This window comes from Meles meles, chromosome 4, assembly GCF_922984935.1.
Source record: "Meles meles chromosome 4, mMelMel3.1 paternal haplotype, whole genome shotgun sequence".
NCBI classification, from domain to species: Eukaryota; Metazoa; Chordata; class Mammalia; order Carnivora; family Mustelidae; genus Meles; species Meles meles.
Genome location: NC_060069.1, coordinates 76950232 through 76968742, shown reverse-complemented (window position 1 = coordinate 76968742; position 18511 = coordinate 76950232). Strand labels below are relative to the sequence as shown.

At 35.1% G+C, this 18511-nt stretch overlaps 1 protein-coding gene and 1 non-coding gene across 2 annotated transcripts in view; both read right to left on the bottom strand.

Annotated features, from left to right (window-relative positions):
• Positions 1-5040: 5040 nt before the first annotated feature.
• KPNA4 (karyopherin subunit alpha 4) overlaps positions 5041-18511 on the bottom strand; it is a 59821-nt gene continuing 46350 nt past the window's right edge. The window contains exons 13-17 of the mRNA XM_046003154.1: positions 17104-17208; positions 13610-13681; positions 12242-12404; positions 9397-9491; positions 5041-7018 (exon numbers count right to left, since the gene is read on the bottom strand). Of these exons, the coding sequence (XP_045859110.1) occupies positions 6920-7018; positions 9397-9491; positions 12242-12404; positions 13610-13681; positions 17104-17208 (534 nt within the window). The 3' untranslated portion in view covers positions 5041-6919. The remainder of the gene's footprint in view (positions 7019-9396; positions 9492-12241; positions 12405-13609; positions 13682-17103; positions 17209-18511) is intronic.
• LOC123941141 lies at positions 18069-18389 on the bottom strand. The gene has a single exon (XR_006818223.1). It is a non-coding gene; the product is annotated as a small Cajal body-specific RNA 7 (non-coding RNA).

Here is an 18511-nt window from a genome sequence, read left to right as displayed (position 1 = left end):
TTTGTTTATATGCAGATCTTGCCCAAAGAAGCTTACAATCCGGTGGAAAGCAAGATGTAGAAATGCCGACGTGAGAAGACCAATGACTGACAGACTCCACAGACTGGAAAATTCCCATGAATGTAAGACACACATTACAAAATAAGTTAATGGGGATGGCAAGGTTAGCAGACAGTACTGGACAAATTCAGCTTATGGAAGTAGACAGAAATCTGGAAAATTCAAGGTAGGAACAGTGGAGCTGAGAAAACCAGGATGCAAAAAAGACACTCAGAAACTACTGCCTCTTGGCAGCTGGGCAGAACTGCAAAACGAGGAACATGGGGATAGAGAGAACAGGAAAGCAACTTTTCAGTTCTCTTTAGCATCTTTGAGCACTAGTTGATTCATACTGGAACAAGGTTACTAAACTTAAGTACCTTAACAACTCCTTAACAGCTATCCTATAACCATCCTAAATTGGTTCAAAGGGGGCGAAAAGGAACTAAAGACCAGTTTAAATGCACCAGTTACATTGTTACAAAAGTAGGACACCCCAAAGACCACCCCTGGGAGCTAATAAATTTGAGGCAGAATATTAACTTTTATGGAGAGGGCACAGTGGCAGTACAAAGGGGAAGTGGTTGGAGGTAGAAAATATCCATAATAGGTAAGTTTTACGTTTATGAGTTGAACAAGGGGACAACTTGTAGAAAACAAAAAAAGTATGGTATTATGGTGGGAGAAAATAAACCTATGTTGATTCCTTCCCAATCCCACAATTATAAGCCAAAATGGGAGGGTTTTGTTTTTTTTTTTAAAGATTTTATTTATTTGACAGAGAGAGATCACAAGTAGATAGAGAGGCAGGCAGAGAGAGAGAGGGAAGCAGGCTCCCTGCTGAGCAGAGAGCCCGATGCGGGACTCGATCCCAGGACCCCGAGATCATGACCTGAGCCGAAGGCAGCGGCTTAACCCACTGAGCCACCCAGGCGCCCCCAAAATGGGAGGGTTTTGAGATAAGAAAAACACCCTCCCCGAGTCCAAGAGCTGGATATTTAGCATTGATTAGTATGTATACAGAGTGAAATGGTAACTATGTACAGAGGATGGGGGAAAGGTGGCTCTCACAAGACTCCAAAGACAGAGGAATGAAGACAGGATGCTGAATGAATTATCCAGAAGGCAGACAACTGGAGATTGGGAGCATCACAAAAATGATAGATATTTAAGTAGATTATTATATATTTTTTGATTAGACATTTTTAACAGTTGTTTGGAGTAAAAACAGATGAAATCTCAGATAAAGTTAGAGAATATCAAGGAATCCATCAGCTATACAAAATAGAAGTACAATCTGGACAGGGAAAATAGGATTCATGCTTTCCAGAGTAACAGAAAAACTAAAGTGGAGAAGATTATAAAAAATCTCTTCATGATGGAGCACCTGGGTGGCTCAGTTGTTGGGTGTCTGCCTTTGGCTTAGGTCGTGATCCCGGGGTGCTGGGCTCAAGCCCCACGTCAGGCTCCCTTTTGGCAGGAAGCCTGCTTCTCCCTCTACTGCTCCCTCTGCGTATGTTCCCTATCTCACTGTCTCTGTCAAGTAAAAACTTTAAAAAACTCTTCATGAATAAAACTGGAAGAATTGATGGTTTGGAAAAGCTAAGTAACCTGGCGTAAGCAGTGTATTTAGAGCTGCAAGATACAAAATCTGTAAAGGCAGAAACCGACACAAAAATATAAGCAACGATAGTCTTCTGGTAAGAGGTAGATCAGAAACAATCTTTCAGCTGCCCTTATTCACAAGTTACCAACTGTCATATTTATAAACAGTACAATTTAAGATGGATATTCTGAACCAAATTTGCCACTTAAGGGGTCTGAATTTAAAGGGAGTATTAAAAACTAATGGAACTGCTAGGTTAAGTGTTAGAGGAAAATACTAAATCTATCTTCCTTGTACATTGCTGCTGTGCTAATATGCAGTTCGACACTGTACTCAGTCCATTTGCTTCTGGTCACACTGTAACACAGACTTGACAAATCTTCACTTTTAAAGTCTCCCTTTAATTTAGGAATTTGGATTATAAGGCTGTCAATGTGCACCTTGATTTTGCTTAAAGGGATCTAGTGTAACTTTTATTACCCTACTTCTGTTTTTAAAAACATACTTTAATGTGCTTATTTTCTTAAAAGTTTGTAGATGAACTTTTAAAGTATGGGTTATTTATTTTTAAAGGATTTTATCTACTTGTCATAGAGAAAGAGAGAGCACAGAAGAGGGAGCAGCAGGCTCCTGTTGAGCAAGGGGCCCGAATCAGGACTCAATCCCAGGACCCTGGGATCATGACCCAACTGAATGAGCCACCCAGACATCCCTCATTTATTTATAAGTAATCTCCACTCCTGAGGTGGGGCTTGAACTCATGACCCCAAGATCAAGAGTGAGATATGGTCCACCAACTAAGCCAGCCAGGAAACCCAGTGCGCTTATTTATTCAAAAGAAAATAATTTTCTCCTTCAAACATTCAGAACATCAAGTTTGTTAAGCATGGATTTGCTATTTTGGAGTATGGGAATGGATGTCTGGGCAAATTTTTCTTTCCAAGTCATATTAAATTACTAGCTGACATTTAATGAATTTTGCCAAGGAATAAAATAATCAAGAAGTAAAAAGGTACAAAAATTTACCAGATACCATGACCTTCAAAATAGTCAACAATTGAACTTTTACACTTAGGAAGTAAATAATTCACCAAACCTCAAAAGTTAACTGGTAACTGCTTTTGATTGAAGCTAAATTGGCCTGTTTGTAGCTCACCACCTTAATTTCTACAACAAATGATTTAATTTTGAAAACTCAAAAAGCAATCAAGTAATTTCAAAACTCTGTGGGACCCTGGACAACTCACCTCTTGGTAATCATTTAAAGGGGAGGATTATGACAGACCATTACTCAGAAATTCACAGACTCCTGAGTCTTATGCATTTTGGGAGGAAGCTGGTCCAGAGCTTGCACTAAATTCTTATAGGTTGTCCAAAAACAAACTTGCAATATACTAGAGGATCACTTCTAAATTGCTCTGGGATCTTAAGACTGATACTCCTTTGTGGCAGACAAAACTCTAAGATGGCTCCCAAGATCCCCTGATGCACATGCCCTTTATAATCCCCTTCCCCCAAGAGTGGGCAAGATCTGTGAATATGATAGATATTATAGGTTACAGTATAGGACAAGGGGGAAGGGATTTTGCAGGTGTAATTAAGGTACCAGTCTGGCTTTGAGGTCAAGAGGGTGAGCCTGACTTAATCAGGTGAGCCCTCAAAAAAAGATTTCGGGGGGGCACCTGGGTGGCTCAGTGGATTAAAGCCTCTGCCTTCGGCTCAGGTCATGATCCCAGGGTCCTGGGATCGAGCCCCGCGTCGGGCTCTCTGCTCAGCGGGGAGCCTGCTTCCCCCTCTCTCTCTCTGCCTACCTCTGATTTCTGTCTGTCAAATAAATAAATAAAATCTTTAAAAAAAAAAAAAAAAGATTCCGGGCCTTTTCTGAAATCAGATTCTCCTGCAAGCCTTGAAGCAGCAAGCTGCCTTGAATTCTACAGCTGCCAAGAAACAGGTTCTGCCATACAAGCATGGAAGAGGACCCTGACCTTCAAAGGCTGTGGCTCTGGCTGAAACTTAGGACTGACGCCTTGTGAGGCCTTGAGCACTGGATCTAGCTAAACTGCACCTGGACTCCCGACCTGTGGCAACTATCAAATAATAAATATATGTTGGTTTAAGCTGTAAGTTTGTGGTAACTTGTTATACAGCAACAGAAGATACATCACTTCTCAAATTACAGAGCTTAGCTCAATTTCTCTTTCTTTCTTGAGGGAACTGAGGCAGTGGAGAATCCAAATAGGGTACTCCACAAATTAATGTTACAATAAAGCCCATCACTTTGCACTGCAAAGATACCTCTTAAGAAACAAAAAACCTATGAAATGCAGTCACCAGGTAAGCCTAAACTGAAAGTTAAAAAGTCTTCCAGATCTATTTTTAATGATTAGTCAATAGTTTTACTTCTAGGAATGTTCTGGTTTTTGGTTCAAAGTAATGTGGAAAGTACTAATTCCATTATGAGACAAATTAGAAAAGAAAAAATATCTTTAAAGATATATTTTAGACTAGGGCTACTCACATATTTGTAATAGAACATTCGCATTTTTATACAACTTGAGAAGGGCTCGATGCTCCGAAAAAGCAGTTTAAGACATGAAAAGCCAGGAACACTAAGGTTTTTAAAGACTTACTATTCCATTTCCCCCCCTCCTCACAAATAATGTTCTATGTTAAAAACGAATACAGTTTCTTAATCAGTGGAGAATAAACAAAGAGTTGTGTTTAAATTTGCTAACTATGATGAACTGTTAACTGTGCTGAAAAATCTCAGACAATGAAAAATCCCTCCAAGCATTCTATCAGTGTCCTATATGAGACCACAGGTAGAAATGAAATATTTAGACTATCAGGTCACCCTTGTATTCACAGATGTTGATTATCATCCACAACTACGATGTATTACAGGATTAACTATTTTATGAACTCATTTAGCTTATTATAACCTTACTTTGAGCTAGATCTGTTTACTAAGAAATATGGATTATACAAACTACTGTTACGGTCAACTTCTGTTAATTTAAGCCTTCCGTAAAAAAATAAGCTCTGTGTGTAATCTGCCATGTATAGCCATGTGTTGAAGTTACAGTACTATGTAAAATATAGTTCAAATAATCTCTCTCAGTCCACTTTGCTAGAAGAATAAAGAGGTCAAAATGTTGGGCTGGACAGGGAGAAACCAGAACCAAAGACAGTGTCACCTGAGCAGATCCAGTGGGTTAGAATATTAGTATGTCTATACTGAAAGTACAGAATTGAAGAAATTTCTTGTTATGTTGGTTCTAGGTCAAACGCTTAAGGAAAATCTAAAATAAGCCATTGATTTATACTCTAACTTTATGTTTATATTTATATATATTAAAATCCAAATAGCACACACACACACCCCGTGTAAAACATTGCTTTAAGTTTTAATGTTTATTTCCCCAAGACAGCCTAGCCTGCATTCTACTTGGATAAATTTTACAAGCTAGTTTTCTGCTGCTTCTAGTTTTAAACTTTAACCATGTTTCTGATGACAAGGAATGCTGCAAAAATACTCTAGTTCAACAAAGAGTTATGATCACAAAATAATTTTTATCCATTCTACAGTGTTTCAGAATTACCAGTTGATTTTAAACACAAAGTAGATATAGATGCTAATGGTGGCTAATCTGGTATGTTTCTTATAGCAAACTGTTGTTCATGCAACACTTGTGCTCAAAGGGGAAGGCACAGGATTTCCTACAATGAGCCACCTTATAAAGAGTTCTTTTTGTACAAATTAATTTATGTCACATTTAATTTAGTGTGCATAACCTCAAAACTGAGGTATTATTCCAATTTATAAAAACCACTTGCATAACTTTTATGCAAGTTTTAAAAATACAAAGTTTTCTCCCTAAAGTGGCTCAAAATAGATTGTTCATGGCTGCCTACATCTAAGATAAAAAGATTCTAAAACAATTGAACAGATTAGGCATATTATTAAAGGTGTTCAAACCATTACTTGATTTGTACATCTACTCAAACCTCTTCATCGGTCTTTATTCAGCAGTACATATGCACCAAATTCCATTTTAGAAGTTTCCATATCATTTTCATAGAAAACAAAGTTTGAAAACAAGTAACATTTAAACACAGCACGGTATTCTACCACAACTGAAACTTTTTTCTTCTTCTTCTTTACAGGACTCAACAAAATCTAAAAATGAACTATGCTGTAGATTTACCTCATGCAAAGATCTTTATGTTATCTCTGAAAATGAAAAGGATGGCTTTTTAAAGCACATTTTACTGTTTTATACTATTATGACAACTTGTGTACTGCAACACAGTCTATTTTGAGGGAAATTTATGATTTTTTTCATGCAAAAATCTACACAAATTAGTTTTGATGATATGGAAAGCTTTTCATAGCATCAAACATTCATCTGGTGCAAATGCACAGGGAAACCTTCCTGAAAAGTTTTCTGACTTGAAAAGCAACTAAAAAGCCATACTAGGTAAAGTAAATAAAAACTAAAAAGAAAAAAAAAAAGGAGGGGGGTGGGTAAAGGGAAGAGGGGGAGTAGAAAACACAGGCTGCAGAGTAAACCAATGTCTGCTGCTAAACCGGTCTTTGTTTTCATGTCCAGTGTACATTAACACTTACGATCTTACTTTGATGATTTACTAGGTTTGTTATCAGCCCCCTGAAGGCGAATCAAGCTTGCATGCGTTCACATACAGCACCACAACCATACTCTCGTACACAGTCACTCCAGGACTAGGAGTCTGCTTCACGAGTGAAGAGCCCTAGATTTGAAAGATGAACCTGACTCCCTATCACTGAGCCAGACATTCATTCAACATTGTCCACTCACACACTGCTTCATAGCAAGGCCTGGGCTCGGTTTCCTTTGACTTATATGGGCATCGTATCCTCTTTTATGCTTACAAGGCTTGAAGATGACAGTACTGCACTTTCCCCTCAATTGATACAGAGTAAGTCAATGTTCCTTCTCAGGCACTGAAGATCTGTGACCTGTAGCCCTTTTTACTTTGAACAACCTAAATAAGCATTCATGTAAAGTTTTCGTTACATTTTGCCACTCATTCTCACTCGCACCCACTCGCCACCTTGACCTCATTTGGGCATTTTCTGTGATTCCAAATGAAATCTTCACATTTTCTTTCCCGATTTAATGCAGCAGCAGATCCCATGAGCCAAGCTTGATGGATCAAACCTTTTTATATATATGTATATATATATATATATCTCAGTGCTGCATTGTACCTAACTTCCACAACATCTTTCTAAAACTGGAACCCTTCCGTTGGTACGTTGGCAGATGAATTGAAACCAAATGTTCCACCTTGTATTGCCTCTGGAACAAGGCTAGGATCTTCATCAATCTAAAGGAAAAAAAGAAAAAGTAAGTGATAATTAGTTTTAAAGGTTACATAAATAACATTATAGAAATATTCTCATTTCCATAAAAAACTATGAGAGAGATGATGAGAGCCAACACTGTCCTACCACCTCTTTAGGAACACTTCGTGAAGGCTTTTTCTTGAAGGACACCAAAATGAGAGGAAACTTAAGAGAATATGTAAGATAGGTATCTTCCAAAAGAGTGAAATATTAAGTAATAAACTGGAGATGGTCCTACACCTCAAACTGAGAGGATACTCTAACATCCTTTTTACCTGGGCAAATAGATAAAAGTTGATGACATTAAAAAACTTAATGCTGTCACTTTTGGAGAATAGATGTAATCTTTAGTTAATTTTTCACTAGCAACTGGAGACAAATGACATCTGGGCTTAAAACAGTAAAATAATAGCTGTGCTATAATGAGTATGTCTACAGGTTCTTTTTTGAAATACCACAAAAATCATTGACCTATAGTATAGTTCTTATAAATATGCTCATCGTCTCAATTATTCTTTTCACAGTGTTAAGAGATTAACAGAGAACTTCATGTTAAGGTATTAGAAATCGTAATGTCTTGTGTATACCTAACTGCAAATTAGGATTTCCAAAAATCCAACTTTAGAACATGTGATAAAAGCTTCCCTTAAGGGAGTATATTTTTCTGAATTTTATTTCTGATTGATTTAACTAGCATTATATTCTAAATAGGACTTAGGTTGATCATCTGTAAGAAAACAGTCCACAGATTTTCTTTTCTAGTATTGTCTCTATACCAAGTTAATGTTTAAATCATATATACTTAAGAAAATATTTAGTAACATTCCACTTTTTTGATAATGTGGAAAAGTTTGAGGTATACGAATTATTTTTTGAAAACATGAGAATTATCAAAAATCCACTGGTGGCCAAATCTAATCATAATTTTCTAAGGAATAGCTGCTTTTAAGATTTATTTTTTCAATGAAGCAACATTAAAAATAAGTTAATACTTTAATTTCAACTACCATATACTGACAATATGAAGATACTCTTGCATACTACACCTTACATTATATGGTAACTTATCTTTCTTAATGATTTACTGTTTCCATTTTATGTACCTTCAAATTTATTTTTGGTCATCTAACAAAAATAACAGTGACAGTATCTTCAAATATAGATGAACTACTGTCATTAAGGATTTATTATAGAATATACCAGTATCACTGTTTTGCTTATAAGTATGTTATGCTATTAACAATATACAATTTGAGAACTATAAAGACATCAAGTGAAAACAGAGCCTGATTTGTCAAGTGTCGAAAAATTCTTATCATAACTCAACAGCAAAAAATACCACCCAATTAAAAAATGGGCAAAAGACCTGAACAGACATTTCTCCAAAAGATATACGAAAGGTGAGTAGGTACATGAAAAGATGCTCAGTATCACTAGTAATTAGGGCAATGCCAATTAAAACCACAATGAGGTATTACCTCACACCTGTGAAAACGGCCATCATTAAAAAGCCAAGAGTTAACAAATGCTGGTATGGATATAGAGAAAAGGGAAATCTTGTGCATTGTTAGTGGGACTGTAAATTAGTACAGTCACTATGGAAAACAGTATGGAGGATCCACCAAAAAATTAAAAATAGAACTATCATATGATTATTCAGCAATTCCACTTCTAACAATATATTCAAAGCAAATGAAAACACTAACTTAAAAAGACATCTCTAACCCTATGTTCACAGTGGCATTATTTACAGCAGCCAAGGCATGGAAATAACCTAAATGTGCACCAACAGATGGATAAAGCAAATGTGATATATATACACAGTAGAATATTACAGACTGAAAGGAAACCCTGCCATTTGCAACAACATGTATAAACACTGAAAGCATATAATGCTAAGTTAAATAAGTCAGAAAGACAAAAACTGTATGACCTAACTTATATGTGGAAACCTAAAAAAAAAAGCTTATAGGAAAGATCAAACTTGTGGTTACCATGGGTAAAGGATACGAGCAGAGAAAAGTGGAGGAAGGTGGTCAAAAACTATGAACTTCCAATAATGAGATTAAAAAAAAAAAGCCATTTTACAAGCAAACCTTCAGCATTCCTGTAAAATAAAAAATCCTCATTCTATTTTTAACTACTAATGGCAATAAATCAGTAAAAAGGAAAAAATATCCTTAATCCTTTTTTTGCCCTTAGAACCAGTACTTTTTAATGCCCTGAGGGACTTTAAAATATTATTTCTGAAAGTGACATTATTTTAACTACATTCCAAAAGAGTGCATGTCCTAGCTTATATTATTTCTAGACTTATGTTTGTACATAAAACTAATAAAACCATAAAATTATTAAATACATCATCTGAAGAGAAGAACTGATCAATGATCTCATAGGCCAATTTGTAGATGTCTTCATTTTCATGATTTTGAAGTTGTTCAATTTTCTCCAGTCCTGCAAGAAATTTTATGAAGTGAAACAATGGTAATATTTAAAACATAAGAACAAAAAATTTACAACAATCTGGGACCACATAATCCCAATTTTTGGACAGTAAATCTGTGATTTTGGGGACTCTATTCTAAAGGTGAATCTTAAAAATAAAAAGGCTTTATGCATAAAGATACAGCGTATTTATCTTAAAAAGTTAACCACCTGAGTGTTTAAATTCGTATGTTTAAGCAAGCAATGGACACCTCTCTATTCAGATTACTATATAACCAATGTTTATAAGGAATAATAATATGGATTACTTTTGTTTGTTACAAGTTAAAAGCAGATTCTTTTTACTTTCTAGCCTCTGCCAAGTTTTTCTAACGATACATGTATAAAAATAATGAAAAAACTGGTGATTAATAAATATGAATGTTAAGACATCTGTTAAGTATTACAGAAAATGATCAAGATCAACCACAGTACTTCGGGGGAAGGAGAATTTTCCCTATAAACATTAATGAGCTTATTAAATCATAAGCAGAAATATTAAAAAGAATATATAAGCTTAACTGATAAGCAAAATGCATCTTATTTTACTTTATAGGAGTGATAATTTTAAGGTTTCCGAAATAAAGTGAAAATTGCCCTTTCATGAGTGTTCTTCTTTATCTATTCCTTACATGGGAGAAGTTGTTTTGGGCTCATTTTTCACACTACACATTCTTTTTTTTTTCTTTTTTCTTTTTTTTTTTTTTTTTTTTTTTTTAAAGATTTATTTATTTGACAGATAGAGATTACAAGTAGGCAGAGAGGCAGGCAGAGAGAGAGAGGAGGAAGCAGGCTCCCAGCCAAGCAGAGAGCCCGATGCGGGGCTCGATCCCAGGACTCTGGGATCATGACCTGAGCTGAAGGCAGAGGCTTTAACCCGCTGAGCCACCCAGGCGCCCCCCATTCTTTTTTTTTTTCTTTTTTCACTCTACACATTCTATGTAGTGAGCCCGCCTTAAGTAAAGAATTTAGCTAGGGACATCTGGCTGGCTTGGTCAGTGGAGTATGCAACTCTCGATCTCGGGGCTGTTTGAGCCCCATGCTGGGTATGGGGATTGCTTAAGAAGAAAATCTTTAAAAAAAAAAAAAAAAAAAAAAAAGAATTTAGCCACTATGATAAGGGTGAGGACTTGTTCTTTTCTGGGCTTCAGAAGCATAAAATTAAAATGCCTGTATGATAATTCCACCAGATGTTTCATGTGTACTTAAAACTCAGAATGTCCAAACCCAATTTATTACTTGCCTTTCCTCAATTAAACTATTTGTTCTACTGTATCCTTACTTCATGATAATAACTTGAAACTGGAGACAAAGCCTAATAAGCTCCCTTTTCCCTCATTACTCTATCATCAAATCTCAAAAACCTCAAAGTCTATCTCTTGAATCCTGTCATCATTTATTGTGGCCCAGAATGCGATATACCTTCCTAACTGGTTTCCTGCCTCTTGTCTCCCAACAGTCTCCTTTCCCTGATATCCATGCTCCATTTAAAGATACCTATCCCTTAGGTAAAATCTTTCAGTGGCTTGTAATACCCTGGGGCAGAATTCATTGGGGAAGCTTTTATGATATAGATTCCTGGCCTTACCGCCAGTGATAAGGGCAAGGCTCAGATCTGGATTTTAATTTTAATTTATAAAAATAAAATTTTTAGTAATTAAAATGTTTACGTGGGGAAAAAATACGAGGAAAAAATTTTAAACTATACTTGTTTTTCATTTTTCTGGTACTGAACTTCCCAATTAGGTTCCCTAACCCTATTCTCCACCTCCTGTTCCTAACTTGATAGTTACGTGTTTTCTGTTGCTCTCTATGTCACTTTAGTAACTTTAAAAATACTTCTTTGTTTCAAGCCTCTGAACTCCCTTCACTAAGCAAATTGAGAATATGGTTCTCCTGCTCTTATACTTCATTTACTTCTCAACATCTGTCAGAAATAACCTTCCTTTTGTGCTTATCCAGGGTAAAGTCACATTTACATTTTGGTCCACAGCTACAACTGAGTCGTCCACGTTCTATCTACACGGTAATTCTAGGCGCTGAAAGCTAAGCTGTGCTGTTTACATTCTAGGTGGCTCTGGCACAGAATCAGATTTGGGAACTACTGCCCTACAGAATAAAGAATCTGCTGTGCTACCAAAGTAGGGGCATGGTTGGTGGCAATATCTCCAGCCTCATCTGTAGGCAGTTTCTACCCCATACTTTGTGATTCAGCAACATGAACTACTTATAATTTGCTGAATGCTAGGTCTCACCTCAGACTTTGCTCATGGTGTTATCTCTGCCTGGAACACCTCTCATCCCTTTTTACTTTATTAATCCTTATTCATCTCTCAAAATCCAGCTCAGGTGTCACTTCCTGCTTCTTCCAGGTATTTCATTTTGTTGTACATTTCTATTAGGGTAATTAGCACATTAAATCAGTTCATATTTATCTCCATGACTGAACTACATGCCTTGAGGGCAAGGACTGTGTCTTGTTTACCACTGTTTCCCCAGTGCCCTTAGCACAGTGCCTATTCAATACATGGCAGCAATTCAGTTACCTAAGCATATGCAAGAAGCTAAGCAGGACTGTACATATAGCATATAGTATTTACTTTATTCTGTTACTTGATAATCTAAGACAGAAAAATATAGAAGTGCTACATTAGTCAGAAAATAAATGTAGCTACAAAAAGAACATTAAAGTGTGAAATAACAGCTTATAATAAACTTACCTCCACATTCTTCTATAAGATTGGCTATGGTTTCTGCCTCATCTTCAGCCATTTTTAATATATTACTTAGTCCATCAAGTACTACTTGCACAACTTGTGCATCTTTTACAGTCAGCAAGTTGCAAAAGGGTGGAATAACATTTTGTTGAATTAGATAGGCCACCTGAAGAAAAACACCATGATAAAATAAACATAAGTGAATTTTGTTTGTGTACCATATGATCTCACTGAAATAATTCTGACTTTAAAATTTTGAGTACGGAAACATGTCTCACGTGTTATATCAGACCATATTAGATTAATTTATTATTTTACTATGAGATTCCTTCTCCTTTTAATGAAGCTTTTCTTGAACTTAGGAAAAAAACAAATGAAAATAAGGAATCATTCAACGTCATATGAAACATCTGCCTTAAGGAGTACTTTTTTCAAAGGCTCCTTCCTCCCCTTTAGGTTAAAAAATTATGAAATCTGTACAGAGGCTGGATGATATTTTTTAAAAGCTACAACTGTTCAATGTTATCGTATTCAATGTGAGAGTGCTGTAACATTTATAACACTCAAATACCTGGCCACCTTCAATTCATTGCTTAATTGGTTAGGTAATATTTTTATAATATTTTCTATCATTTTTATATTTTGTTATATTGTCATTTCCATGTACTATATGTATATTCTGCTCTGTATTCAGATTTAAGTGGATTCATTACTCACCACCAGTCTATAGCTTATCTGTGACAATTCTCAGTTTATTGTTTACCAGCTTTAAGTTCACTCTTTTTACCTATCTGTGAAATTCATCTGGAACCTTTGAAACTCTTTTTTTTTTTTTTTGCCAGTTGGCACAACGTTAAGCTTTGTCACCCACACAACTCCAGAATGAGTGCCTCTTTAAACTTTACACCCTAGGCTCCTTATATTCCTTTTCCTTAATTCCCAGACCTAGCCTTTTGGTTTACATTAGTTCCTTGCTTTGTTTGCTACTGGTAAATTTTTGTTGCTGTTTGTGTTCTCTTTGGTTATCTCCAGTTGTTATGAGAATCTGTGATGTTGTTTCAGTTTGCCCTATTAAGCTATAAAGTCCTGTTTTTTCCTATTGCTAAACCCAAATACACCCTGACTACATATGTTTTGATCTTACCATGACCTACAAAAATTTTGTAGGCCAAGGCAGTATAACACTTCTCATCTATAAAATATAATTAAAGGAAGTCAAGGTGACCCTTTTATATGGGGGGGAAAAAGAAATCACAGAATGCCTGTTATCTTGCTACTATTTTATATTATGATTTAATTGAACTCTAAATCTTAGAATTATCTGTACTGTTATTTTACTAGTTTTGAGAAATAAGTAAGAGCTGAACTTACTTGATCTTTCCTCCCACTAATTGTTAAGTTACTTATGGCCCAAGCAGCTTCTTTCTGAGTGCCAAAATCACCCTGTAAAAGCCAAGGATACAAATTGCAACATAGTTTAAATTGATGAAAAATGTTGTCTGAAATTATATTCAACTGCTTATTTCTCCAGGTTTTTTCTAGCCTTTCTATATACATACATAATTTTTACGTAAGAGAAGATTTTGAATTCAATTTACCCTAAACCAAACCAAACAAACAAACAAAAAAACAACACATTTACCCTGAACAAATGCAGACTCCCTTTTGTAAACTCTCCTGGCAACAAACTGACTTGGTATTACTGTTCAATTAAGTCAGATTAAATGAAGTGAGTGGTAAAATAAGTTAAAAAAAAAAAAGGAAAACATACATTTCACTTTAATCAAAGAAATGTCAAGTAATTTTTTTATTTTTATTTATTTTTTAAGTAATTCTTTTAAACATAAAACAAAGTTTTAAAAATGATGATTTCTACCATTAATGAGACTATGATATAAAAACATTACCCTCCTACATTACCTTTCAAGTACAAATTGAAAAAATATACTTAAAAATCATTTAAAAAGGCATTTTATGATTCAGTAATATACTTAGTAATACATAATGACTATATGAGGTTCTCAGAGGTGAGAATCTCTGAGAATTTACCAAGAAATAATTTAAAGCAAAGGAGTATTATGTATCCTTCTAGATATTATCTTAGTAACACATTAACTAGTCAAAAAGTAATAGCAACCAGAATTCTCAACAACAGTGGAATAAACAACTACAATAAATCTGCTGAATAGAATAATGACCTGTTTTAAATACAAAGAAGACTAGCAACCTGGAAAAATGCTTACAATTAAGAAAAAACTTACATAAATATGAGTAACAAAAATTAATACTGTAGTGGGATATCTATTTTTATATATCAGACTGATAAAATGCAAATATCTATCAGTGAGGCTGGTAGGATTGTAAAATGGTATAATCCTTACAGAAAGGGAATAATAATATACACCAAAATTTACATATATGCTTTTATATAACCAAAAAAACCCAAACAAACAAAAATACTAAAATAATTTCCCCAAATAAGAAACAAACAGGGGGCGCCTTGGTGGCTCAGTGGGTTTAAAGCCTCTGCCTTTGGCTCAGGTCATGATCCCAGCCAGGGTCCTGGGATCCAGCCCCGCATCCTGCAGGGGGCTCTCTGCTTAGCGGGGAGCCTGCTTTCCTTCCTCTCTCTTCTGCCTGCCTCTCTGCCTACTTGTGATCTCTGTCTGTCAAAGAAATAAATAAAATCTTAAAAAAAAAACAAACCAGAAATAAATAACGTAACTGTATACCAACTTGGTATGACTTTTGTATATGTGACTTAATCACATACACAAAAATTATTTCAAGTGACACACCATTTTAAGTACATCACTGATGAAATACATCCTAAAAACAAAACCCCTCAAGGAAATCTTAACAGTGAAGTAGTCATGTTGCTAGTGGCAATATGATCTTATTTTGATAAATTTTATGTATCTCAATATATATTGTAATATTTTAGAAGGATTTCCAGCATAAGAGATAAAACTATAAATCAAAGAATAAAAAACTTATCCTAAATACACAGTGATATCTGACAGTTTCTTTTCATTCATGATTTGTTTCTTATGAATTCTCATGTTCACAAAATTACTATATATTTTCTACTTGTTTCTTTTTTTTTTAAAGTAGGCTTCATGCCCAATGTGGGGCTTGAACTCATGACCCTGAAAATCAAGAGTCATATGCTCTACTGACTGACTGAGCCAGTCAGGCACCCCTATTTTCTATTTTCTAAAAACAAAAACAAAACCAAACATATTATCACCCATTTTGTTCACTCAAGCCTAGAAACAATGACAACCTTGTAGCAATTATCACCCTTAGGACCTGAACTATGACACTTATATACTATCTGCTACGTAAAAGGACACCCTGGAGAGTCTAGGTCAGAAAATACATAAAAGAAGCTTGAGAACTATGTCATAGTCCAAAGGTAGGAAGCTCTCAAAAACTACTAAGGTGATGTAAAAAAGACTCAGGTGCTAAATTTAAGAGGTTCCCATTGGTTAGAGACAATCTTAGTGTTAGAAAAAATAACTACAATGGACAAAAACTTACAAAATACAGATAAAAATTCCTAATTTTCTAATAACACTAAGAACTACCCCCTACTATCCTTTTGAGGTTGCTAGAGAACCATGTTATTCTAAAAACTAAGTGAATAATGGGATGCCTGGGTGGCTCAGTCTGTTAGGCATGATGATTTTCCATCTCAGCTCAGGTCTTGATCTCAGGGTTGAATGTTCAAGCCCTGCATGGAGCCTACTTACACACACACACACCCACACACACACATCCAAAACAAAACAAAAACTAAGTGATGAGAATTTATCTCGCTTTTCTTATATGAAACATATTTCAGAGTAAACCAATAGCTGATAAAGAAAAAAGCTTTCTACTGAGAAATCACAGTTAATACATAAAGAACGACAGAATTAGAAAGTCACCATTTTGCAGTTCCTAGTAAAATAAGGGATCCACAAAATCATCATTAATCACTACCTGAAAACCACTAGGCACAGACCAATGGACAGGTTTATAACAATTAGTTGGAGCAGGCCCATGTGCACCTGAGCTTACTCATCAATCTGAAGAGGACAGATGTAGGACATCTGGAGATAAGGTTAAAACAGTATAGGTCTTCTGATGTGAATTATTAGGAAATACAGAGTAATACATTAAGCCTTGCCTAAAAAACTGAACCAGATCTACCAGTTTATAGGAAACTAAGCCTTTACTACCAGTTTGTAGAACACATGGAGGAAAAGAAGATAAGAGTTATCTTCTAATTACAGATCAATGTTCAGAAAAAACCCTCATGCTGGGACTGTGACGTTTTAAATTGTGTCTTTCCCAAACATTAATGTAAGCATGAGAGATGATACAGCATATGATTAAATAGCACACTTACTTACTGTTTGATTTTGGACAATTTGTCTATATCATAGTTGCTTCATCTGTCAAAAAGGGTAATTCTTAAGCTCATGGAGTTGCAGTATTACAGGAAGTAATAGATGTGGAGTGATGAGAATAGTATGTAAGCATTTATAATCAGTACTAATAATTATAATTTTGAATATTATCATCAGTAATAATGAGTTTTTTAAAAATAATAATGTATTTTTAATAAATCCCAGAGTAATGGTAACTATTGGTAAAGGAATGATACAGAAGAAGGACTAGGGATTCCTAAAAAGAAATGTGTTTTTTATATATAAAAACTGCTAGGTTCAAAGTTTTCATGTTACTACTACTTTACTGTAGTATTCATGCCACTGTATAGGTTCTAATTAAACAAACAGAGGCATATATTCACATAATTTGTTAAATTTAAATCCTTTTTGTCTTACTCAGATTATAATACAAGATGATTTTCTTACCTTATCCAAAAGGTGTATTATCATCGGTACAAGATTGGCATCAATTACTGCCTGAACCTGCTGCTGATTTCCTGCGGTGATGTTAGAGAGGAACCACACTGCTTCCTGAAGAACAAGAACCCCTTGAATATTTCTCATTAAAAATTAAAATCTACACCTGAACTAAATTCACTACATTTGTTACAATGTCCAAATGATTTTATTATGGAACAAGTTCCATAATAAAAATTTTAGGAATCTCAACTCCTCTATCCCTCCACCTTCTGTATTTTCTCTGAACAAATTGTTAATGGCCCTATATCAAGTCATAATGAACCAAAAACCTTCTGAAAATTCTTCAAAGCAATGCTTCCAAACAGAAGACTCAAAAGAAGCTTGTCTGAACAAATACTAAGGAATCCATGAGCTGTAATATAGATACAAATCCCAAAACTACTGTAAATGATATTTAGCATCCCCCTCACATAATGTGCTTTATTCTCTATTTTATTGTGATCAAGAATGCTAGTCAAAGTCAGTAAATCTCAATTATTCATGATAATGGAGACAAAAACATTGAAATAGTGGGGTGTTTTGGTATACTCATTTGTAAGTCATTCACTGCACCATTTCTCTCAAGAGCTAAAGTGGAACCAGATGTTTGATTGCTTCACTGGTCTACCTTAATGATCTTTTTACACTACCCTTTACACTTTAATAGTGCTTACTGCTTTTGGCAAGATGATGGCAGTCAAGTGATTCACAAGTTTCACAGACAACAAATGCACACTAAGACCAGTTAGCACGAAATAAGACAAAATATCAACCTCATATCCTATGTAGGATATTACTGTCACTTACCAGACATAAAATAAAATTTATTACATTACGCGACGTAAAAGGAAACATTTTCTCTATTTAAAAAAAATTAGTAAACACATGTTATTCCCTAAAGTACTAGTATTAGCTAATGTTAAGTAGGCTCTTTGGATCAGATCACAGGACCATGTTTAATGAACCTGTTAGAGACGTTAGGGTGCTAGGCTACTTAGGTGAGCTGTTCTTGGGTTATAATCACCGGCAATGTTGTAATCAACAGCCCGTGTATCTCTACAACAGCCTCAGATGCACTCCAATATCAGCATCACCAATCAGTGCCCCCTTTCAATAGCCTCCACGATCACACACACACACACACACACAATTAAGTATCTATAAAATATTAAGCTTAATTACATGATTCACACATTAAAATTTTCCAATCACACAACATTCAACACCCAATTATCTCTATTTCATCATTTCCAAGAGAGCCAAATTTGCCTTGTTTACAACTGGTTTTATATACAAAAAAAAATCAGAAAAATCCATGTTAGAAAGAATAAAATATTCTCACTTCTCTTGATGTCTAAACGATGGTTTACATTAA